This window comes from Lampetra planeri, unplaced genomic scaffold, assembly GCF_965212315.1.
Source record: "Lampetra planeri unplaced genomic scaffold, kcLamPlan1.2.h2 scaffold_660, whole genome shotgun sequence".
Lineage (NCBI taxonomy): Eukaryota > Metazoa > Chordata > Hyperoartia > Petromyzontiformes > Petromyzontidae > Lampetra > Lampetra planeri.
The window spans coordinates 20,651-40,252 of NW_027615483.1; the positions used below are offsets into that span (position 1 = coordinate 20,651).

General features: G+C 55.1%; 1 protein-coding gene across 1 annotated transcript in view; it reads left to right on the forward strand.

Annotated features, from left to right (window-relative positions):
• LOC144741684 (volume-regulated anion channel subunit LRRC8A-like) overlaps nucleotides 1-18,236 on the forward strand; it is a 28,411-nt gene extending 10,175 nt beyond the window's left edge. The window contains exons 2-10 of the mRNA XM_078624193.1: nucleotides 369-538; nucleotides 3,318-3,536; nucleotides 5,246-5,696; nucleotides 7,998-8,179; nucleotides 9,083-9,105; nucleotides 10,571-10,703; nucleotides 14,974-15,162; nucleotides 17,664-17,708; nucleotides 18,069-18,236. Of these exons, the coding sequence (XP_078480319.1) occupies nucleotides 401-538; nucleotides 3,318-3,536; nucleotides 5,246-5,696; nucleotides 7,998-8,179; nucleotides 9,083-9,105; nucleotides 10,571-10,703; nucleotides 14,974-15,162; nucleotides 17,664-17,708; nucleotides 18,069-18,230 (1,542 nt within the window). The 5' untranslated portion in view covers nucleotides 369-400 and the 3' untranslated portion in view covers nucleotides 18,231-18,236. The remainder of the gene's footprint in view (nucleotides 1-368; nucleotides 539-3,317; nucleotides 3,537-5,245; nucleotides 5,697-7,997; nucleotides 8,180-9,082; nucleotides 9,106-10,570; nucleotides 10,704-14,973; nucleotides 15,163-17,663; nucleotides 17,709-18,068) is intronic.
• Nucleotides 18,237-19,602: the final 1,366 nt, after the last annotated feature.

Below are 19,602 nucleotides of genomic sequence, written 5' to 3' on the forward strand. Positions count from 1 at the left end.
AACCAGAAAACTATAGACAGACATATAAGCAGACAGATATCACCAAGATACACAGAGAAAGAGGCAGAGAGAGGCGAGGGGTTAGAGAAAACATTTACATGGCGATGAGTTCGAAGAACGCGTCGTAAAGTAACGCAGGCTTGAACATTAGGAGAGGGGGAGGGAGAAAGACACACACTAAATTAAATAACCTAGCAAAAATATCGAAACGTTACGTAATACAACACAGAGAGTCGGTCAACACACAATTAACGCATAGCCTGGTCGATTACGTACTTCAAAGATTGCCAAGTTAGAATTTCAAATTAAGATTGAATAAAACCCCTCTCTGTCTCTCCCTCCATCTCTCCGTGCGCCTCTAACCCCAGGCTCTCCCCCCACCTGACCGTGAGCGGGCGCCATGATCCCCGTCACCGACCTCCGCTTCTTCGCCGACACGCACCAGAGTTTCCGTGTGCTCAAGCCCTGGTGGGATGTCTTCCTGGACTACACGGCAATGATCATGATGATGATTGCTGTGTTTGGCGGAACACTGCAGGTGGGTGGGGGGGGGTGGGGGTGGTGGGGGGGGGGTGGACGCATGGGTGGACGCACTCGGACGTCACCCGGTACCCGTACCCGGCCGGGTACGGGTAGCCGTTTGCGACCCTGGTGTGGCCGGGTACGGGTAAGGAATCAAAACCCGTTTGCGACCTCTGGTTGGTGGGTGAGTAAGTGGGTGCGTGGGTGAGTGGGTGAGTGCGTGGGTGGGTGAGTGGGTGAGTGAGTGAGTTCGTGAGTGAATAAGTGGGTGCGTGGGTGAGTGGGTGAGTGAGTGAGTTCGTGAGTGGGTGAGTGAGTGAGTGAGTGGGTGAGTGAGTGGGTGAGTGGGTGAGTGAGTGGGTGAGTGAGTGGGTGAGTGGGTGGGTGAGTGAGTGAGTGAGTAGCTGAATTGGTGGGTGGGTGAGTGAGTGAGTGGGAGAGTTTGCGACCCTGGTGCGGCCGGGTACGGGTAGCCGGGTAGGCCGTGAGTCACTGGTGAGTCACCGTGATTGTCACTCACTTCCCAACGTCTTGTCTCTTCTCACAATTCAAGTTCCTAGAATCAACCCACCCGCGCCTGCAACGTGGCTTCATCCCAGAGGTCGCAATCGGGTACCCGATACCCGTACCCTACCCGTACCCGGCCAGGTACGGGTAGGGTACTGGTACGGCCTGGTACGGGTACCCGTTTGCGACCCTGGTGCGGCCGGGTACGGGTAGGCCGTGAGTCAATGGTGAGTCACCGTTTGTCACTCATTTCGGGTAGGGTACGGGTAGGGTACGGGTACCCATACCCGGCCGGGTACGGGTAGGGTACGGGTAGGGTACTGGTACGGCCGGGTACGGGTACGGGTACCCGTTTGCGACCCTGGTGCGGCCGGGTACGGGTACGGGTAAGGAATCAAAACCCGTTTGCGACCTCTGCCTTGCACTGGTCGACTTGTGCCGTGGATATTTTGGTGCCGTAGCATCGGTGGTGGTGAGCCGAGGCCACGGAGGTTTCGAGGTCCAATGCGCAACAACAACAACAACATCAACAACATCAACAACAACAACAACATCGTGGTGATGATGATGATGTTGTTGTTGTTGTTGTCGATGAGCCTCCGTTTGGCACTGTTGGCTACGTACGGTGCCATACACACTACACTATACACTACACTATACACTACACTATACACTACACTACACACTACACTACACACTACACTATACACTACACTATACACTACACGATACACTACACTATACACTACACTACACACTACACTACACTATACACTACACTATACACTACACTACACACTACACTATACACTACACACTACATTATACACTATACACTACACTATACACTACACTATACACTACACTATACACTATACACTACACTATACACTACACTATACACTACACACTACATTATACACTATACACTACACACTACACTATACACTACACTATACACTACACACTACACTATACACTACACTATACACTACACTATACACTACACTATACACTACACTATACACTACTATACACTACACTATACACTACACTATACACTACACTATACACTACACACTACATTATACATTATACACTACACTATACACTACACACTACACTATACACTACACTATACACTACACTATACACTACACTATACACTACACTATACACTACACTATACACTACACTATTCACTACACTATACACTACACTATACACTACACTATACACTACACTATACACTACACTATACACTACACTACTATACACTACACTACTATACACTACACTATACACTACACTATACACTACACTATACACTACACTACACACTACACTATACACTACACTACACTACACACTACACTACACTATACACTACACTATACACTATACACTACACTATACACTACACTACACTATACACTACACTATACACTACACTATACACTACACTATACACTACACTACACTGTCCACTACACTGTCCACTACACTATACACTACACTATACACTACACTATACACTACACTATACACTACACTACACTATACACTACACTATACACTACACTATACACTCCACTATACACTACACTATACACTACACTATACACTACACTACTATACACTACACTATACACTACACTATACACTATACTATACACTACACTATACACTACACACTACACTACACACTACACTATACACTACACACTACACTACACACTACACTACACACTACACTACACACTACACTACACTATACACTACACACTACACTACACACTACACTACACACTACACTATACACTACACTATACACTACTACACTATACACTACACTACACACTACACTATACACTACACTATACACTACTACACTACACACTACACTACACACTACACTACACTATACACTACACTATTCACTACACTATACACTACACTATACACTACACTACTCACTACACTACACACTACACTACACACTACACTATACACTACACTACACACTACACTATACACTACACTATACACTACACTATACACTACACTATACACTACACTACACACTACAGTATACACTACACACTACACTATACACTACACTACACACTACACTATACACTACACTATACACTACACTACACTATACACTACTACACTACACACTACACTATACACTACACTACACTATACACTACACTATACACTACACTATACACTACACTATACACTACACTACACACTACACTGTCCACTACACTCCACTGCAGGTGACACAGGACAAGATGATCTGCTTGCCATGCAAGCACTTTGAGGGCGACCGTTGCCTGGCGTCCAGGGCAGACGTCCTCGCCGCCGCGTCCGTCAACGCCTCGCGGGAGACCGCAGCGAGCCCGAGGTCGTCCACCTCGGCGTCCACCTCGGCGTCCACCTCGGCGGCATCGTCGGCGGCATCGTCGGCAGCATCGTCCACCTCGTCGGAGGTGGTGGTGAGCGACGGAGGTGTCGAGAATTGTCGTCATCATCAGTGTCATCATCGTCGTCGTCGTCGTCGTCGTCGTCATCAGTGTCATCGTCGTCGTCATCGTCATCATCGTCACCATCATCATCATCATCGTCATCATCGTCATCACCGTCATCACCGTCATCATCGTCATCGTCGTCGTCGTCATCGTCATCATCATCCATCTATGCATGCATCCGTTCATCCATCTATCCATCCATCTGTCCGTACATCTGTCTGTCCATCCTTACACCCATCCATCTATCCATCTGTCCACACATCCATTCATCTAACCATGCATCCATTCATCCTTACACCCATCCATCTATCCATCCATCTGTCCACACATCCATTCATATAACCATGCATCCATTCATCCTTACACCCATCCATCTATCCATCTGTCCACACATCCATTCATCTAACCATGCATCCATTCATCCTTACACCCATCCATCTATCCATCCATCTGTCCACACATCCATTCATCTAACCATGCATCCATTCATCCTTACATCCTTACACCCATCCATCTATACATCTATCTATGCATGCATCTATTCATCCTTACATCTTTACACCCATCCATCTATCCATCCATGCATCCATCCACAATATTAATTTTGGAGCTTTCGTGACTGCCTGTGTTACTCTCTCCCTGTGTATCTCGGTGATATCTGTCCGCTTGTACGTCTGTCTACAGTTTTCCGGTTCGATTTTTTTGTCGCCATTTAATTCGTACCCGACGGCGATTGCTCGCCTTGCAATCGAAACGTCGCAGCGCGCTGTCACTTAATCTATTACTTTATCTTTACACGTCACTTTAACCGAAAGAACCAAAGAACAATCCATCCTTCCACACAGTGGCGGCTCCTGCAAAATCTCTCAGGGGGGGGGCAAATGTCTGGATGATTGATAAGGATAAGGTCCACCCATGCAATGAATAAATTAACAGCTTAAGCGTGTAAAGGCAAACGTCACTTCTTTAATATTAATGAAAAATAAAGTGACTCTTACAATACATCTTGTTTGTTTCTATACCCACTATTAATGTACAATCCACTCAAGTTTCTTTTATTAAAGGTTCCACTAGGTGGCGACAAGCAATATTGTTGGATGCAACGTGCTTACGTGTGATGACGCAGGCACGTATGATGACGTAAGCACGTTAGGGCGAGCCCTCCCGGAAGCCGTAGAGAATGCATTGCAGCGCCCCCCCCATTCGAAAAAAAAACATCTTTGAATGTAAGTCTACGGGAACACTCGGGGCGATTCTCAGCTGTAGTGAAATCGCCCAAAAAGAGGCGGTGCTCCACAGAACGTGACATGACGCTGATTGGACCATATCCAGCGGCTGACAGTGACGTTAGTGCGAGCCCTCCCGGAAGCCGTAGAGAACGCATTGCAGCGCCCCCCCAGTTCGAAAAAAAACATCTTTGAATGTAAGTCTACGGGAACACTCGGGGCGATTCTCAGCTGTAGTGAAATCGCCCAAAAAGAGGCGGTGCTCCACAGAACGTGACATGACGCTGATTGGACCATATCCAGAGGCTGACAGTGACGGCTCGCGTGACTCTGTGGTTGAATGACGTTGGTGGTGCGTCGCCCAATCGCCCTAATGAAGACACCGCCCCTGCTTCCAACCCTTCCCTATCTCTCCCCCCTCCCGCCCCACCACCGCCGCCGCCCCGTCAGACTCCCCGGCGCTCAGCGGTACGCGCCGATCTTGACCGTCAGCAGTACTCGTACGTGGACGCGGTCTGTCACGAGCGGGTCCTGCACTGGTTCGCAAAGTACTTTCCCTACCTGGTCCTGCTCCAGACGGCGTTGCTACTCGCCTGCTCCAACCTGTGGCTGCGCTACCCGCGCACCAGCTCCAAGCTGGAGCACTTTGTCTCCATCCTGGGGCGATGTTTCGACTCACCGTGGACCACTCGGGCCTTGTCCGAGACCGCCGTCGGCGAGGAGGCCGCTGGGGTGGCCGCCGATCTCCGTAGGCCGTCGGTGGCACGTGGTGGTGGTGGTGGTGGCGGTGGTGGCGGTGGTGGTGGTGGCGGTGGCGGTGGTGGTGGTGGATCGGTGACGTCCGTGGAGGCTCTGCGGTATCGTGCATCGCGACTCAGCCAGGATAGCTTCACACCATCTAGTAAGGGGTGGGCTGGGGGTGGTGGTGATGGTGGTGATAGTGGTGGCGGTGATGGTGATGGTGGTGGTGGTGATGGTGGTGGTGGTGATAGTGGTGGCGGTGATGGTGATGGTGGTGATGATGGTGGTGGTGGTGATAGTGGTGGCGGTGATGGTGATGGTGGTGATGATGGTGGTGGTGGTGATGATGGTGGTGGTGGTGATGATGGTGGTGGTGATAGTGGTGATGGTGATGATGATGATGATGGTGGTGGTGATGGTGATGGTGGTGATGATGATGGAAGTTGATGGTGATGATGATGTGTCTCTCTCAAACTCTCTCCCTCGACTCCCTCACTCACCCCATCTCTCTCTCTCAACTCTCTCGTCTCTCTCACCCACTCATCTCTCACCCACTCATCTCCCACCCACTCATCTCTCACCCACTCATCTCTCTCATCTCTCACCCACTCATCTCTCACCCACTCATCTCTCAACTCTCATCTCTCACCCACTCATCTCCCACCCACTCATCTCTCACCCACTCATCTCCCACCCACTCATCTCCCACCCACTCATCTCTCACCCACTCATCTCTCACCCACTCATCTCCCACCCACTCATCTCTCACCCACTCATCTCCCACCCACTCATCTCCCACCCACTCATCTCTCACCCACTCATCTCTCACCCACTCATCTCCCACCCACTCATCTCCCACCCACTCATCTCTCACCCACTCATCTCTCACCCACTCATCTCCCACCCACTCATCTCCCACCCACTCATCTCTCACCCACTCATCTCTCCCATCTCTCACCCACTCATCTCTCACCCACTCATCTCTCACCCACTCATCTCTCACCCACTCATCTCCCACCCACTCATCTCTCACCCACTCATCTCCCACCCACTCATCTCCCACCCACTCATCTCTCACCCACTCATCTCTCACCCACTCATCTCTCACCCACTCATCTCTCTCATCTCCCACCCACTCATCTCCCACCCACTCATCTCTCACCCACTCATCTCTCTCATCTCCCACCCACTCATCTCCCACCCACTCATCTCTCACCCACTCATCTCTCTCACCCACTCATCTCCCACCCACTCATCTCTCACCCACTCATCTCTCACCCACTCATCTCCCACCCACTCATCTCCCACCCACTCATCTCTCACCCACTCATCTCTCACCCACTCATCTCTCTCATCTCCCACCCACTCATCTCTCACCCACTCATCTCTCACCCACTCATCTCTCACCCACTCATCTCTCACCCACTCATCTCTCTCATCTCTCACCCACTCATCTCTCACCCACTCATCTCTCCCATCTCTCACCACTCATCTCTCACCCACTCATCTCTCACCCACTCATCTCTCTCATCTCTCACCACTCATCTCTCACCCACTCATCTCTCACCCACTCATCTCTCACCCACTCATCTCTCACCCACTCATCTCTCCCATCTCCCACCCACTCATCTCTCACCCACTCATCTCCCACCCACTCATCTCTCACCCACTCATCTCTCACCCACTCATCTCTCACCCACGCATCTCCCACCCACTCATCTCTCACCCACTCATCTCTCACCCACCTCATCTCTCACCCACTCATCTCTCACCCACTCATCTCTCACCCACTCATCTCCCACCCACTCATCTCTCCCATCTCTCACCCACTCATCTCTCACCCACTCATCTCTCACCCACTCATCTCCCACCCACTCATCTCTCTCTCATCTCCCACCCACTCATCTCTCACCCCACTCATCTCTCACCCACTCATCTCTCACCCACTCATCTCTCTCATCTCTCCCACCCACTCATCTCCCACCCCACTCATCTCTCACCCACTCATCTCTCTCATCTCTCACCCACTCATCTCCCACCCCACTCATCTCTCTCATCTCTCACCCACTCATCTCTCTCATCTCTCTCACCCGCCTCATCTCTCCCCCCACTCATCTCTCACCCACTCATCTCTCTCATCTCTCACCCACTCATCTCCCACCCCACTCATCTCTCTCATCTCCCACCCACTCATCTCCCACCCCACCTCATCTCTCTCATCTCCCACCCACTCATCTCTCACCCACTCATCTCTCTCATCTCTCACCCACTCATCTCCCACCCACTCATCTCCCACCCACTCATCTCTCACCCACTCATCTCTCTCACCCACTCATCTCTCACCCACTCATCTCTCACCCACTCATCTGTCACTTACTCATCTCTCTCATCTCTCACCCACTCATCTCTCTCACCCACTCATCTCTCACCCACTCATCTCTGTCACTCTGCGTGTGAGTAGTTGGATACCCCCCCGGGGCTTCCTCTGTCTCCGACGAGTGGAGATCCCAACGCGACGGACTTCCCCTGCGGAGGAGGTGGAGGAGGCAGCAGCCTGCTGGACAGACAGGAGGGAGAGCAGGTAGCCAGCTCACATCCACACGTGTCTGTGTGTGTGTCTCTGTGTGTGTGTGTCTCTGTGTGTCTCTGTGAGTCTCCCCTTGTGTGTGTCTCTGTGTGTCTCTGTGAGTCTCCCCTTGTGTGTGTCTCTGTGTGTCTCTGTGAGTCTCCCCTTGTGTGTGTCTCTGTGTGTCTCTGTGAGTCTCCCCTTGTGTGTGTCTCTGTGTGTCTCTGTGAGTCTCCCCTTGTGTGTGTCTCTGTGTGTCTCTGTGAGTCTCCCCTTGTGTGTGTCTCTGTGTGTCTCTGTGAGTCTCCCCTTGTGTGTGTCTCTGTGTGTGTGTGTCTCTGTGTGTGTGTGTCTCTGTGTGTCTCTGTGAGTCTCCCCTTGTGTGTGTCTCTGTGAGTCTCCCCTTGTGTGTGTCTCTGTGTGTCTCTGTGAGTCTCCCCTTGTGTGTGTCTCTGTGTGTCTCCCCTTGTGTGTGTCTCTGTGTGTCTCTGTGAGTCTCCCCTTGTGTGTGTCTCTGTGTGTCTCTGTGAGTCTCCCCTTGTGTGTGTCTCTGTGTGTGTGTGTCTCTGTGTGTGTGTGTCTCTGTGTGTCTCTGTGAGTCTCCCCTTGTGTGTGTCTCTGTGAGTCTCCCCTTGTGTGTGTCTCTGTGTGTCTCTGTGAGTCTCCCCTTGTGTGTGTCTCTGTGTGTCTCTGTGAGTCTCCCCTTGTGTGTGTCTCTGTGTGTCTCTGTGAGTCTCCCCTTGTGTGTGTCTCTGTGTGTCTCTGTGAGTCTCCCCTTGTGTGTGTCTCTGTGAGTCTCTGTGTGTCTCTGTGTGTCTCTGTGTGTCTCTGTGTGTCTCTGTGTGTGTCTGTGTCTCTGTGTGTCTCTGAGTCTCTGTGTGTCTCTGTGTCTCTGTGTGTCTCTGTGTGTCTCTCTGAGTCTCTGTGTGTCTCTGTGTGTCTCTGTGTGTCTCTGTGTGTGTCACTGTGTGTCTCTGCAGGTAGCCCACTCACATCGCCACGTGTGTGTGTGTGTGTGTGTGAGTCTCCCCTTGTGTGAGTCTGTGTGTGTCTCTGTGTGTGTGTGTGAGTCTGTGTGTCACTGTGTGTGTCTGTGTGTGTGTCTGTGTGTCACTGTGTGTGTCTCTGTGTGTGTGTGTCTGTGTGTGAGTCTGTGTGTCACTGTGTGTGTCTCTGTGTGTCTCTGTGTGTGTGTCTCTGTGTGTGTCTCTGTGTGTCTCTGTGTGTCTCTGTGTGTCACTGTGTGAGTCTCTGTGTTTCTGTGAGTCTCTGTGTGTCACTGTTTGAGTCTCTGTGTCTCTGTGAGTCTATGTGTGTCTCTGTGTATCTCTGTGTGTCTCTGTGTGTCTCTGTGTGTCACTGTGTGAGTCTCTGTGTCTCTGTGTGTCTCTGTGTGTCTCTGTGTGTCTCTGTGTGTCTCTGTGTCACTGCTGTTGTCTCTGTGTGTGTCTGTGTGTGTGTGAGTCTCCCCTTGTGTGTGTCTCTGTGTGTCTCTGTGTGTCACTGTGGGTCTCTGTGTATCTCTGTGTGTCTCTCTGTGTCTCTGTGTGTCTCTGTGTGTCTCTGTGAGTCTCTGTGTGTCTCTGTGTGTCTCTGTGAGTCTCTGTGTGTCTCTGTGTGTCTCTGTGTGTCTCTGTGTGTCTCTGTATCTCTCTGTGTGTCTCTGTGTGTCTCTGTATCTCTTTGTGAGTCTCTGTGGGTCTCTGTGTGTCTCTGTGTGTCTCTGTGTGTCACTGTGTGAGTCTCTGTGTCTCTGTGTGTCTCTGTGTGTCTCTGTGTGTCTCTGTGTCACTGTGTGTCTCTGTGTGTGTCTGTGTGTGTGTGAGTCTCCCCCTTGTGTGTGTCTCTGTGTGTCTCTGTGTGTCACTGTGGGTCTCTGTGTATCTCTGTGTGTCTCTCTGTGTCTCTGTGTGTTTCTGTGTGTCTCTGTGTGTCTCTGTGAGTCTCTGTGTGTCTCTGTGTGTCTCTGTGAGTCTCTGTGTGTCTCTGTGTGTCTCTGTGTGGCTCTGTGTGTCTCTGTATCTCTCTGTGTGTCTCTGTGTGTCTCTGTATCTCTTTGTGAGTCTCTGTGGGTCTCTGTGTGTCTCTGTGTGTCTCTGTGTGTCACTGTGTGAGTCTCTGTGTCTCTGTGTGTCTCTGTGAGTCTCTGTGTGTCTCTGTGTGTCTCTGTGTGTCTCTGTATCTCTCTGTGTGTCTCTGTGTGTCTCTGTATCTCTTTGTGAGTCTCTGTGTGTCTCTGTGTGTCTCTGTGTGTCTCTGTGTGTCTCTGTGAGTCTCTGTGTGTCTCTGTGTGTCTCTGTGTGTCTCTGTGAGTCTCTGTGTGTTTCTGTATCTCTCTGTGTGTCTCTGTGTGTCTCTGTATCTCTTTGTGAGTCTCTGTGGGTCTCTGTGTGTCTCTGTTTCGCCATATATCTCTATGAGTCTCTGTGTTTTCTCTCCCTCCCCCTCCCCCCTCCCCTCTCCCCCAGGCACGTGCCCCTCTTCGAGAAGGTCAAGAAGTTCCGTGTGCACGTGGAGTGCAGCGAGAGTGTGCACGGGCTCTACCTGCGACAGGCGTGGCTGCGTAGCGGCCGCTGCTGGCGGGCGCGCTCGCGCTCGACGGCGTGGGGTCGGCACGGGGGATCCGCTTTGACGTCGACTGCGCCGTGAGCCTCCGGGAGTTCACCGGCCTACCGCGTGTACCGCTGTGCCCACCCCCCCTCGCCACGCTGTTCAGGGTACGCGTGGGGTGTACGTGTGTGTATGTGTCGTGTGTGTGTGTACCGCGTGTACCCGCTGTGCCCACCCCCCTCGCCACGCTGTTCAGGGTACGTGGGGGTGTGTGTACGTACGTGGGGGTGTGTGTGTACGTGGGGGTGTGTGTACGTGGGGGTGTGTGTGTATGTCTGTGTGTGTACGTGTGTGTGTGTGTGTACCCGCGTGTACCCGCTGTGCCCCCCCCCCTCGCCCACGCTGTTCAGCGGTACGCGTGGTGTACGTGTGTGTATGTGTGTGTGTGTACGTGTGTGTGTGTATGTATGTGTGTGTACGTGGGGGTGTGTGTGTACCGCGTGTACCCGCTGTGCCCTCCCCCCTTGCAACGCTGTTTAGGGGTACGCGTGGGGTGTACATGTGTGTATGTGTGTGTGTGCTACGTGGGGGTGTGTGTGTGTGTGTACGTGGGGGGTGTGTGTGTGTGGGGGTGTGTGTACGTGGGGGTGTGTGTACGGGTGTGTGTACGTGGGGGTGTGTGTGTGTGTGTACGTGGGGGTGTGTGTGTGTGGGGGTGTGTGTACGTGGGGGTGTGTGTGTGTGTGTGTACGTGGGGGTGTGTGTGTGTGACGTGGGGGTGTGTGTATGTGTGTGTGTGTACGTGGGGGTGTGTACGTGGGGGTGTACGTGGGGGGGTGTGGGGGTGTGTGTGGGGGTGTGTGTGTATGTGTGTGTGTGTGTACGTGTGTACGTGTGTGTACCGCGTGTACCGCTGTGCTCACCCCCTCGCCACGTTGTTCAGGGTACGTGCGTGGGGGGTGTGTACGTGGGGGTGTGTACGTGGGGGTGTGTGTACGTGGGGGTGTGTGTACGGGGGGTGTGTGTACGTGGGGGTGTGTGTACGTGGGGGTGTGTGTACGTCGGGGGTGTGTGTACGTGGGGGTGTGTGTACGTGGGGGGTGTGTGTACGTGGGGGGTGTGTACGTGGGGGTGTGTGTGTATGTGGGGGTGTGTACGTGGGGGTGTGTGTGTGGGGGTGTGTGTGTGTGTGTACGTGGGGGTGCGTGTGTGTGTGTACGTGGGGGTGCGTGTGTGTGTGTGTGTACGTGGGGGGGTGTATGTGTGTGTGTGTGTGTACGTGGGTGTGTGTGTGTGTGTACGTGGGGGTGTGTGTGGGGGGTGTGTGTGTACGTGGGGGTGTGTGTGTACGTGGGGGTGTGTGTGTGTGTGTGTGTACGTGTGTGTGTGTGTGTGTACGTGGGTGTGTGTGTGGTGTGTGTACGTGGGGTGTGTGTGTACGTGGGGGTGTGTGGTGTGTGTGTGTGTACGTGTGTGTGTGTGTGTGTACGTGGGTGTGGTGTGTGTGTGTGTACGTGGGGGTGTGTACGTGGGGGTGTGTACGTGGGGGGGGGTGTGGTGTGTGTGTGTACGTGGGGGTGTGTGTGGTACATGGGGGTGTGTACGTGGGGGTGTGTGTACGTGGGGGGGTGTGTGTGTACGTGGGGGTTGGTGTGGGGGGTGTGTGTGTGTGTGGTACGGGGGGGGGTGTATGTGTGTGTGGTACGTGGGTGTGTGTGTGTGTACGTGGGGGGTGTACGTGGGGGTGTGTGTGTACGTGGGGGTGTGTGTGTACCTGGGGGTGTGTGTACGTGGGGGGTGTGTGTGTGTGTGTACGTGGGGGTGTGTACGTGGGGGTGTGTGTGTACGTGGGGGTGTGTGTGTACCTGGGGGTGTGTGTGTACCTGGGGGTGTGTACGTGGGGGTGTGTGTACGTGGGGGTGTGTGTGTACGTGGGGGTGTGTACGTGGGGGTGTGTGTGTGTGTGTACGTGGGGGTGTGTGTGTACGTGGGGGGTGTGTGTACGTGGGGGTGTGTACGTGGGGGTGGTGTGTACGTGGGGTGTGTGTGTACGTGGGGGTGTGTACGTGGGGGTGTGTGTGTGTGTGTACGTGGGGGTGTGTGTACGTGGGGGGGGGTGTGTGTACGTGGGGGTGTGTACGTGGGGGTGTGTGTGTGTGTGTGTGTGTACGTGGGGGTGTGTGTGTGGTGTGTACGTGGGGGTGTGTGTGTACGGGGGGTGTGTACGTGGGGGTGTGTGTACGTGGGGGGGGTGTGTGTGTGTTGTACGTGGGGTGTGTGGGGGTGTGTGTGTGTGTGTGTACGTGGGGGGGTGTATGTGTGTGTGTGTACGTGGGTGTGTGTGTGTGTACGTGGGGGGTGTGTGGGGGTGTGGTGTGTATGTGTGTGTACGTGGGGTGTGTGTGTACGTATGTGGGGGTGTGTGTGGGGGTGTGTGTGCGTACGTGGGGGTGTGTGTGTATGTGTGTGTGTGTGTATGTGGGGGTGCGTGTGGGTGTGTGTACGTGGTGGTGTGTGTATGGGTGTGTCTACGTGGGGTGCGTGTGTACGTGTGTTTGTGTACGTCGGGGGTGCGTGGGGGGTGTGTGTGTACGTAGGGGTACGCGTGTGTACGTGTGTGTGTGTACGTGTGTGTACGTGTGAGTGTGTACGTGTGGTGTGTGTACGTGTGTGTGTACGTGTGAGTGTGGTACGTGTGTGTGTGTACGTGTGGTGTGTACGTGTGTGTGTGTACGTGTGTGTACGTGTGAGTGTGTATGTGTGTGTGTGTACGTGTGTGTACGTGTGAGTGTGTATGTGTGTGTACGTGTGTGTGTGTACGTGTGTGTGTGTACGTGTGTGTACGTGTGTGTGTGTACGTGTGTGTTACGTGTGTGTGTGTACGTGTGTGTGTGTACGTGTGTGTACGTGTGTGTGTGTACGTGTGTGTACGTGTGAGTGTGTATGTGTGTGTGTGTACGTTGTGGTGTACGTGTGAGTGTGTATGTGTGTGTGTGTACGTGTGTGTGTGTACGTGTGTGTGTGTACGTGTGTACGTGGAGTGTGTACGTGTGTGTGTGTACGTGTGTGTACGTGTGAGTGTGTATGTGTGTGTGTGTACGTGTGTGTGTGTGTACGTGTGTGTGTGTGTATACGTGTGTGTGTGTGCGTGCGTGTGTGTACGTGTGAGTGTGTATGTGTGTGTGTGTACGTGTGTGTACGTGTGAGTGTGTATGTGTGTGTGTGTACGTGTGTGTGTACGTGTGTGTGTGTACGTGTGTGTGTACGTGTGAGTGTGTACGTGTGTGTGTGTACGTGTGTGTACGTGTGAGTGTGTATGTGTGTGTGTGTACGTGTGTGTACGTGTGTGGTGTGTACGTGCGTGTGTGTACGTGTGTGTGTGTACGTGTGTGTGTGTGTATACGTGTGTGTGTGTACGTGTGTGTGTGTACGTGTGTGTGTGTACGTGTGTGTGTGTGTATACGTGTGTGTGTGTGCGTGCGTGTGTGTACGTGTGTGTGTGTACGTGTGTGTGTGTACGTGTGTGTGTGTGTATACGTGTGTGTGTGTGCGTGCGTGTGTACGTGGGTGTGTGTACGTGTGTGTGTGTACGTGTGTGTGGTGTACGTGTGTCGTGTGTGTGTACGTGTGTGTAGTGGGTGTGTACGTGTGTGTGTGTGCGCGTGTGCATGTCTGTGTGTGTTTGCGTGCATGCGGTTGTGGTGGTTGTTGTGGTGGTTGTTGTGGTGGTTGTTGTGGTGGTTATTGTGGTTGTTGTTGTGGTTGTTGTTGTGGTTGTTGTTGTAGTTGTTGTGGTTGTAGTTGTGGTTGTTGTTGTGACGCTGTGTGTAGGTGCTGTGCCTGCTGTACGTGGCCCTGCTGTTGTTCTACGGGGCTGGTGTGCGTGTACACGCTGCTGTGGATGGTGGTGGTGGTGGTTGTGGTGGTGGTTGTAGTTGTTGTGGTGGTTGTGGTGGTTGTTGTAGTGGTTGTAGTTGTTGTTGTGACGCTGTGTGTAGGTGCTGTGCCTGCTGTACGTGGCCCTGCTGTTGTTCTACGGGGCTGTGTGCGTGTACACGCTGCTGTGGATGGTGGTGGTGGTGGTTGTGGTGGTGGTTGTAGTTGTTGTGGTGGTTGTGGTGGTTGTTGTAGTGGTTGTAGTTGTTGTTGTGACGCTGTGTGTAGGTGCTGTGCCTGCTGTACGTGGCCCTGCTGTTGTTCTACGGGGCTGTGTGCGTGTACACGCTGCTGTGGATGGTGGTGGTGGTGGTTGTGGTGGTGGTTGTAGTTGTTGTGGTGGTTGTTGTAGTGGTTGTAGTTGTTGTTGTGACGCTGTGTGTAGGTGCTGTGCCTGCTGTACGTGGCCCTGCTGTTGTTCTACGGGGCTGTGTGCGTGTACACGCTGCTGTGGATGGTGGTGGGGCGCTCTCTGAAGCGCTACTCGTTTGAGAACGCACGCGAGGAGAGCGCCTTCAGTGACATCCCGGACGTCAAGAACGACTTCGCCTTCCTGCTACACCTCATTGACCAGGTGGGGGGGGGGTGGTGGGGGGGGTGGTGGGGGGGGGGGGGGGGGGGGTGGGGGGTGGGGGGGGTGGGTGGGTGGGCGGGTGTGTGGGTGGATGAATGGTTGGATGAGTGGGTGGGTGAGTGGATGGATGAGTGAGTGGGTGGGTGGGGTGAGTGGGTGGATGAGTGAGCTGGTGGTTGTGTGGTGAGTGAGTGGGGAGGTGGGCGGGTGAGCGGGTGGGCGGGTGGGCGAGTGAGGGGTGGGTGGGTGGATGAGTGAGCTGGTGGTTTGTGTGGTGAGTGAGTGGATGGGTGAGTGGGTGGCTGAGTGGGCGGGTGAGTGGATGGGTGGGCGGGTGAGTGGATGGTGGGTGAGTGGGTGAGTGGATGGGTGGGTGGGTGGGCGAGGTTAGCGGGTGGACGGGTGAGCGGGTGGGTGGGTGAGCGGGCGGGTGTGTGGGTGGATGAATGGTTGGATGAGTGGGTGGTTGAGTGGATGGATGGGTGGGTGAGTGGGTGGATGAGTGAGCTGGTGGTTGTGTGGTGAGTGAGTGGGGAGGTGGCGGGGTGAGCGGGTGGGCGAGTGAGCGGGTGGGTGGGTGGGTGAGTGGGTGGATGAGTGAGCTGGTGGTTGTGTGGGTGAGTGAGTGGATGGGTGAGTGGGTGGCTGAGTGGGCGGGTGAGTGGATGGGTGGGCGGGTGAGTGGATGGGTGGGTGAGTGGGTGGGTGGGTGGGCGAGTTAGTGGGTGGACGGGTGAGCGGGTGGGTGGGTGAGCGGGCGGGTGTGTGGGTGGATGAATGGTTGGATGAGTGGGTGGGTGAGTGGATGGATGGGTGGGTGAGTGGATGGGTGAGTGAGTGGATGGGTGAGTGAGTGGGTGGGTGAGTGGGTGGATGAGTGAGCTGGTGGTTGTGTGGTGAGTGAGTGGATGGGTGAGTGGGGAGGTGGGCGGGTGAGCGGGTGGGTGGGTGAGCGGGCGGGTGTGTGGGTGGATGAATGGTTGGATGAGTGGGTGGGTGAGTGGATGGATGGGTGGGTGAGTGGATGGGTGAGTGAGTGGATGGGTGAGTGAGTGGGTGGGTGAGTGGGTGGATGAGTGAGCTGGTGGTTGTGTGGTGAGTGAGTGGGGAGGTAGGCGGGTGAGCGGGTGGGCGGGTGGGCGAGTGAGCGGGTGGGTGGGTGGGTGGGTGAGTGGGTGGGTGGGTGAGTGGGTGGATGAGTGAGCTGGTGGTTGTGTGGTGAGTGAGTGGATGGGTGAGTGGGTGGCTGAGTGGGCGGGTGAGTGGATGGGTGGGCGGGTGAGTGGATGGGTGGGTGAGTGGGTGAGTGGATGGGTGGGTGGGTGGGCGAGTTAGCGGGTGGACGGGTGAGCGGGTGGGTGGGTGAGCGGGCGGGGTGTGTGGGTGGATGAATGGTTGGATGAGTGGGGTGGGTGAGTGGATGGATGAGTGAGTGGGTGGGTGAGTGGTGGATGAGTGAGTGGGTGGGTGAGTGGGTGGATGAGTGAGCTGGTGGTTGTGTGGTGAGTGAGTGGATGGGTGAGTGGGGAGGTGGGTGAGTGGATGGGTGGGTGAGTGAGTGGGTGGGTGGGTGAGTGGATGGATGAGTGAGTGGGTGGGTGGGTGAGTGGGTGGATGAGTGAGCTGGTGGTTGTGTGGTGAGTGAGTGGATGGTGAGTGGGGAGGTGGGTGAGTGGATGGGTGGGTGAGTGAGTGGGTGGGTGAGTGGGTGAGTGGGTGGGTGAGCGGGTGGGTGGGCGGGTGAGTGGGTGGGTGGGTGAGTGGGTAGGTGGGTGAGTGAGTGAGTGGGTGGGTGGGTGTGTAGTTGGGTGGGTGGGCGGGTGAGTGGGGTGGGTGGGTGAGTTTGGGTGAGTGAGTGGGTGGGTGAGTGAGTGGGTGGGTGAGTGGGTGAATGAGTGGGTGAGTGGGTGGGTGAGTGGGTGGGTGAGTGAGTGGGTGAGTGAGTGGGTGGGTGGGCGAGTGGATGGGTGGGTGGGCGAGTGGATGGGTGGGTGGGTGGAGAGGTGGTGAGTGGATACGTAGGTAGGTGAGTGGATGAGTGAGTGAGCGGGTGGGTGAGAACTTTGTGGGTGTGTGGGTGGGTGGATGGGTGGGTGTGAGAGGTGTGTGAGCGAATTAGTAGGTGAGAGAGTAAGGGAGTAGGTGAGTGTTGTTGTTGATGATGTTGTTGTTGTTGATGTTGTTGTTGTTGATGATGTTGTTGTTGATGTTGTTGTTGTTGATGATGTTGTTGTTGATGATGTTGTTGTTGTTGATGATGTTGTTGTTGATGATGTTGTTGTTGATGTTGTTGTTGATGATGTTGTTGTTGTTGTTGTTGTTAATGTTGTTGTTGATGATGTTGTTGATGATGTTGTTGTTGTTGATGTTGTTGTTGTTGATGTTGTTGTTGATGATGTTGTTGTTGATGTTGTTGTTGTTGTTGATGTTGTTGTTGATGATGTTGTTGTTGTTGATGATGTTGTTGTTGATGTTGTTGTTGTTGTTGTCGTCTGTCCCAGGTTGACCCCCTGTACTCGAAGCGCTTCGCCGTGTTCCTGTCCGAGGTGAGAACACGATGCACCCCCCCCCCACCCCCCCCCCCCCCACCCCCCCACCCCCCCCACCACCCCCCCCCCCCCACCCACCACCCCCCCCCCCACCACCCCCCCACCACCCCCCCCCCACCACCACCACCCCAACCGTGATGATGATGATGAGAGAGACACCACAAACTCCAAATCTACAGCAGCAGCAGCAGCAGCAGGCGTCAGGGTCGGGATGGAACCCACGACCTCCTGTAGCCCAGGCGAGGTAGTCAACATCTCATAGCTGCTGCAATGTATCCACCCCCCCCCACCACCACCCCCCCCCACCACCCCCCCCACCACCCCCCCACCACCCCCCCACCCCCCTCACCCCCCCAGGTGAGTGAGAACAAACTGCGTCAGATGAACCTGAACCACGAGTGGACCCCCGACAAGCTGCGGCAGAAGATCGGCCGCTCGGCGAGCGGCGGCCGTGCCGAGCTGCACCTCTTCATGCTTGCAGGCCTGCCGGACGGCGTGTTCGAGGTGAGGTGGTGGTGAGGGTGGTGAGGGTGGTGAGGGTGGTGGTGGTGAGGGTGGTGGTGAGGGTGGTGATGAGGGTGGTGGTGAGGGTGGTGGTGAGGGTGGTAGTGAGGGTGGTGAGGGTAGTAGTGAGGGTGGTGAGGGTGGTGGTGAGGGTGGTGAGGGTGGTGAGGGTGGTGAGGAGGGTGAGGGTGGTGAGGGCGGTGGCGGCGGGTGGCGGCGGTGGTGGCGGTGATGGTGGTGGTGTGAGGGTGGTGGTGAGGGTGGTAAGGGCGGCCGTGCCGAGCTGCACCTCTTCATGCTTGCAGGCCTGCCGGACGGCGTGTTCGAGGTGAGGTGGTGGTGAGGGTGGTGAGGGTGGTGGTGGTGAGGGTGGTGAGGGTGGTGGTGAGGGTGGTGGTGAGGGTGGTGAGGGTGGTGGTGGTGAGGGTGGTGAGGGTGGTGGTGAGGGTGGTGGTGAGGGTGGTGGTGAGGGTGGTGGTGAGGGTGGTGGTGAGGGTGGTGAGGGTGGTGAGGAGGGTGGTGAGGGTGGTGGTGAGGGTGGTGGTGAGGGTGGTGGTGAGGAGGGTGGTGGTGAGGGTGGTGAGGAGGGTGGTGAGGGTGGTGAGGGTGGTGAGGGTGGTGGTGGTGAGGAGGGTGAGGGTGGTGAGGGTGGTGGTGAGGGTGGTAAGGGTGGTGGTGACGGTGGTGAGGGTGGTGAGGGTGGTGGTCAGGGTGGTGAGGCTGGTGAGGGTGTTGGTGAGGGTGGTGTGAGGGTGGTGAGTGCGGTGAGTGTGGTGAGGGTGGTGAGGGTGGTGGTGAGGGTGGTGGTGAGGGTGGTGGTGAGGAGGGTGGTGAGGGTAGTAGTGAGGGTGGTGAGGGTGGTGAGGGTGGTGGTGAGGGTGGTGGTGAGGAGGGTGGTGAGGGTGGTGAGGGTGGTGAGGGCGGTGAGGGTGGTGGTGAGGAGGGTGGTTGGTGGTGAGGGTGGTGAGGAGGGTGAGGAGGGTGGTGAGGGTAGTAGTGAGGGTGAGGGTGGTGAGGAGAGTGAGGGTGGTGATGGTGGTGTGGGTGGTGAGGGTGAGGGTGGTGAGGGTGGTGAGGAGGGTGAGGGTGGTGGTGAGGAGGGTGGTGAGGAGGGTGGTGAGGAGGGTGGTGAGGGTGGTGAGGGTGGTGGTGGTGAGGAGGGTGGTGAGGGTGGTGAGGGTGGTGGTCAGGGTGGTGAGGCTGGTGAGGGTGTTGGTGAGGGTGGTGTGAGGGTGGTGAGGGTGGTGAGGGTGGTAGTGAGGGTGGTGTGAGGGTGGTGGTGAGGGGGTGGTGAGGGTGGTGAGGAGGGTGGTGAGGGTGGTGGTGAGGGTGGTGGGTGGTGGTGAGGGTGGTGAGGTGCTTTTGAGGGTAATGAGGGTGTAAGGGT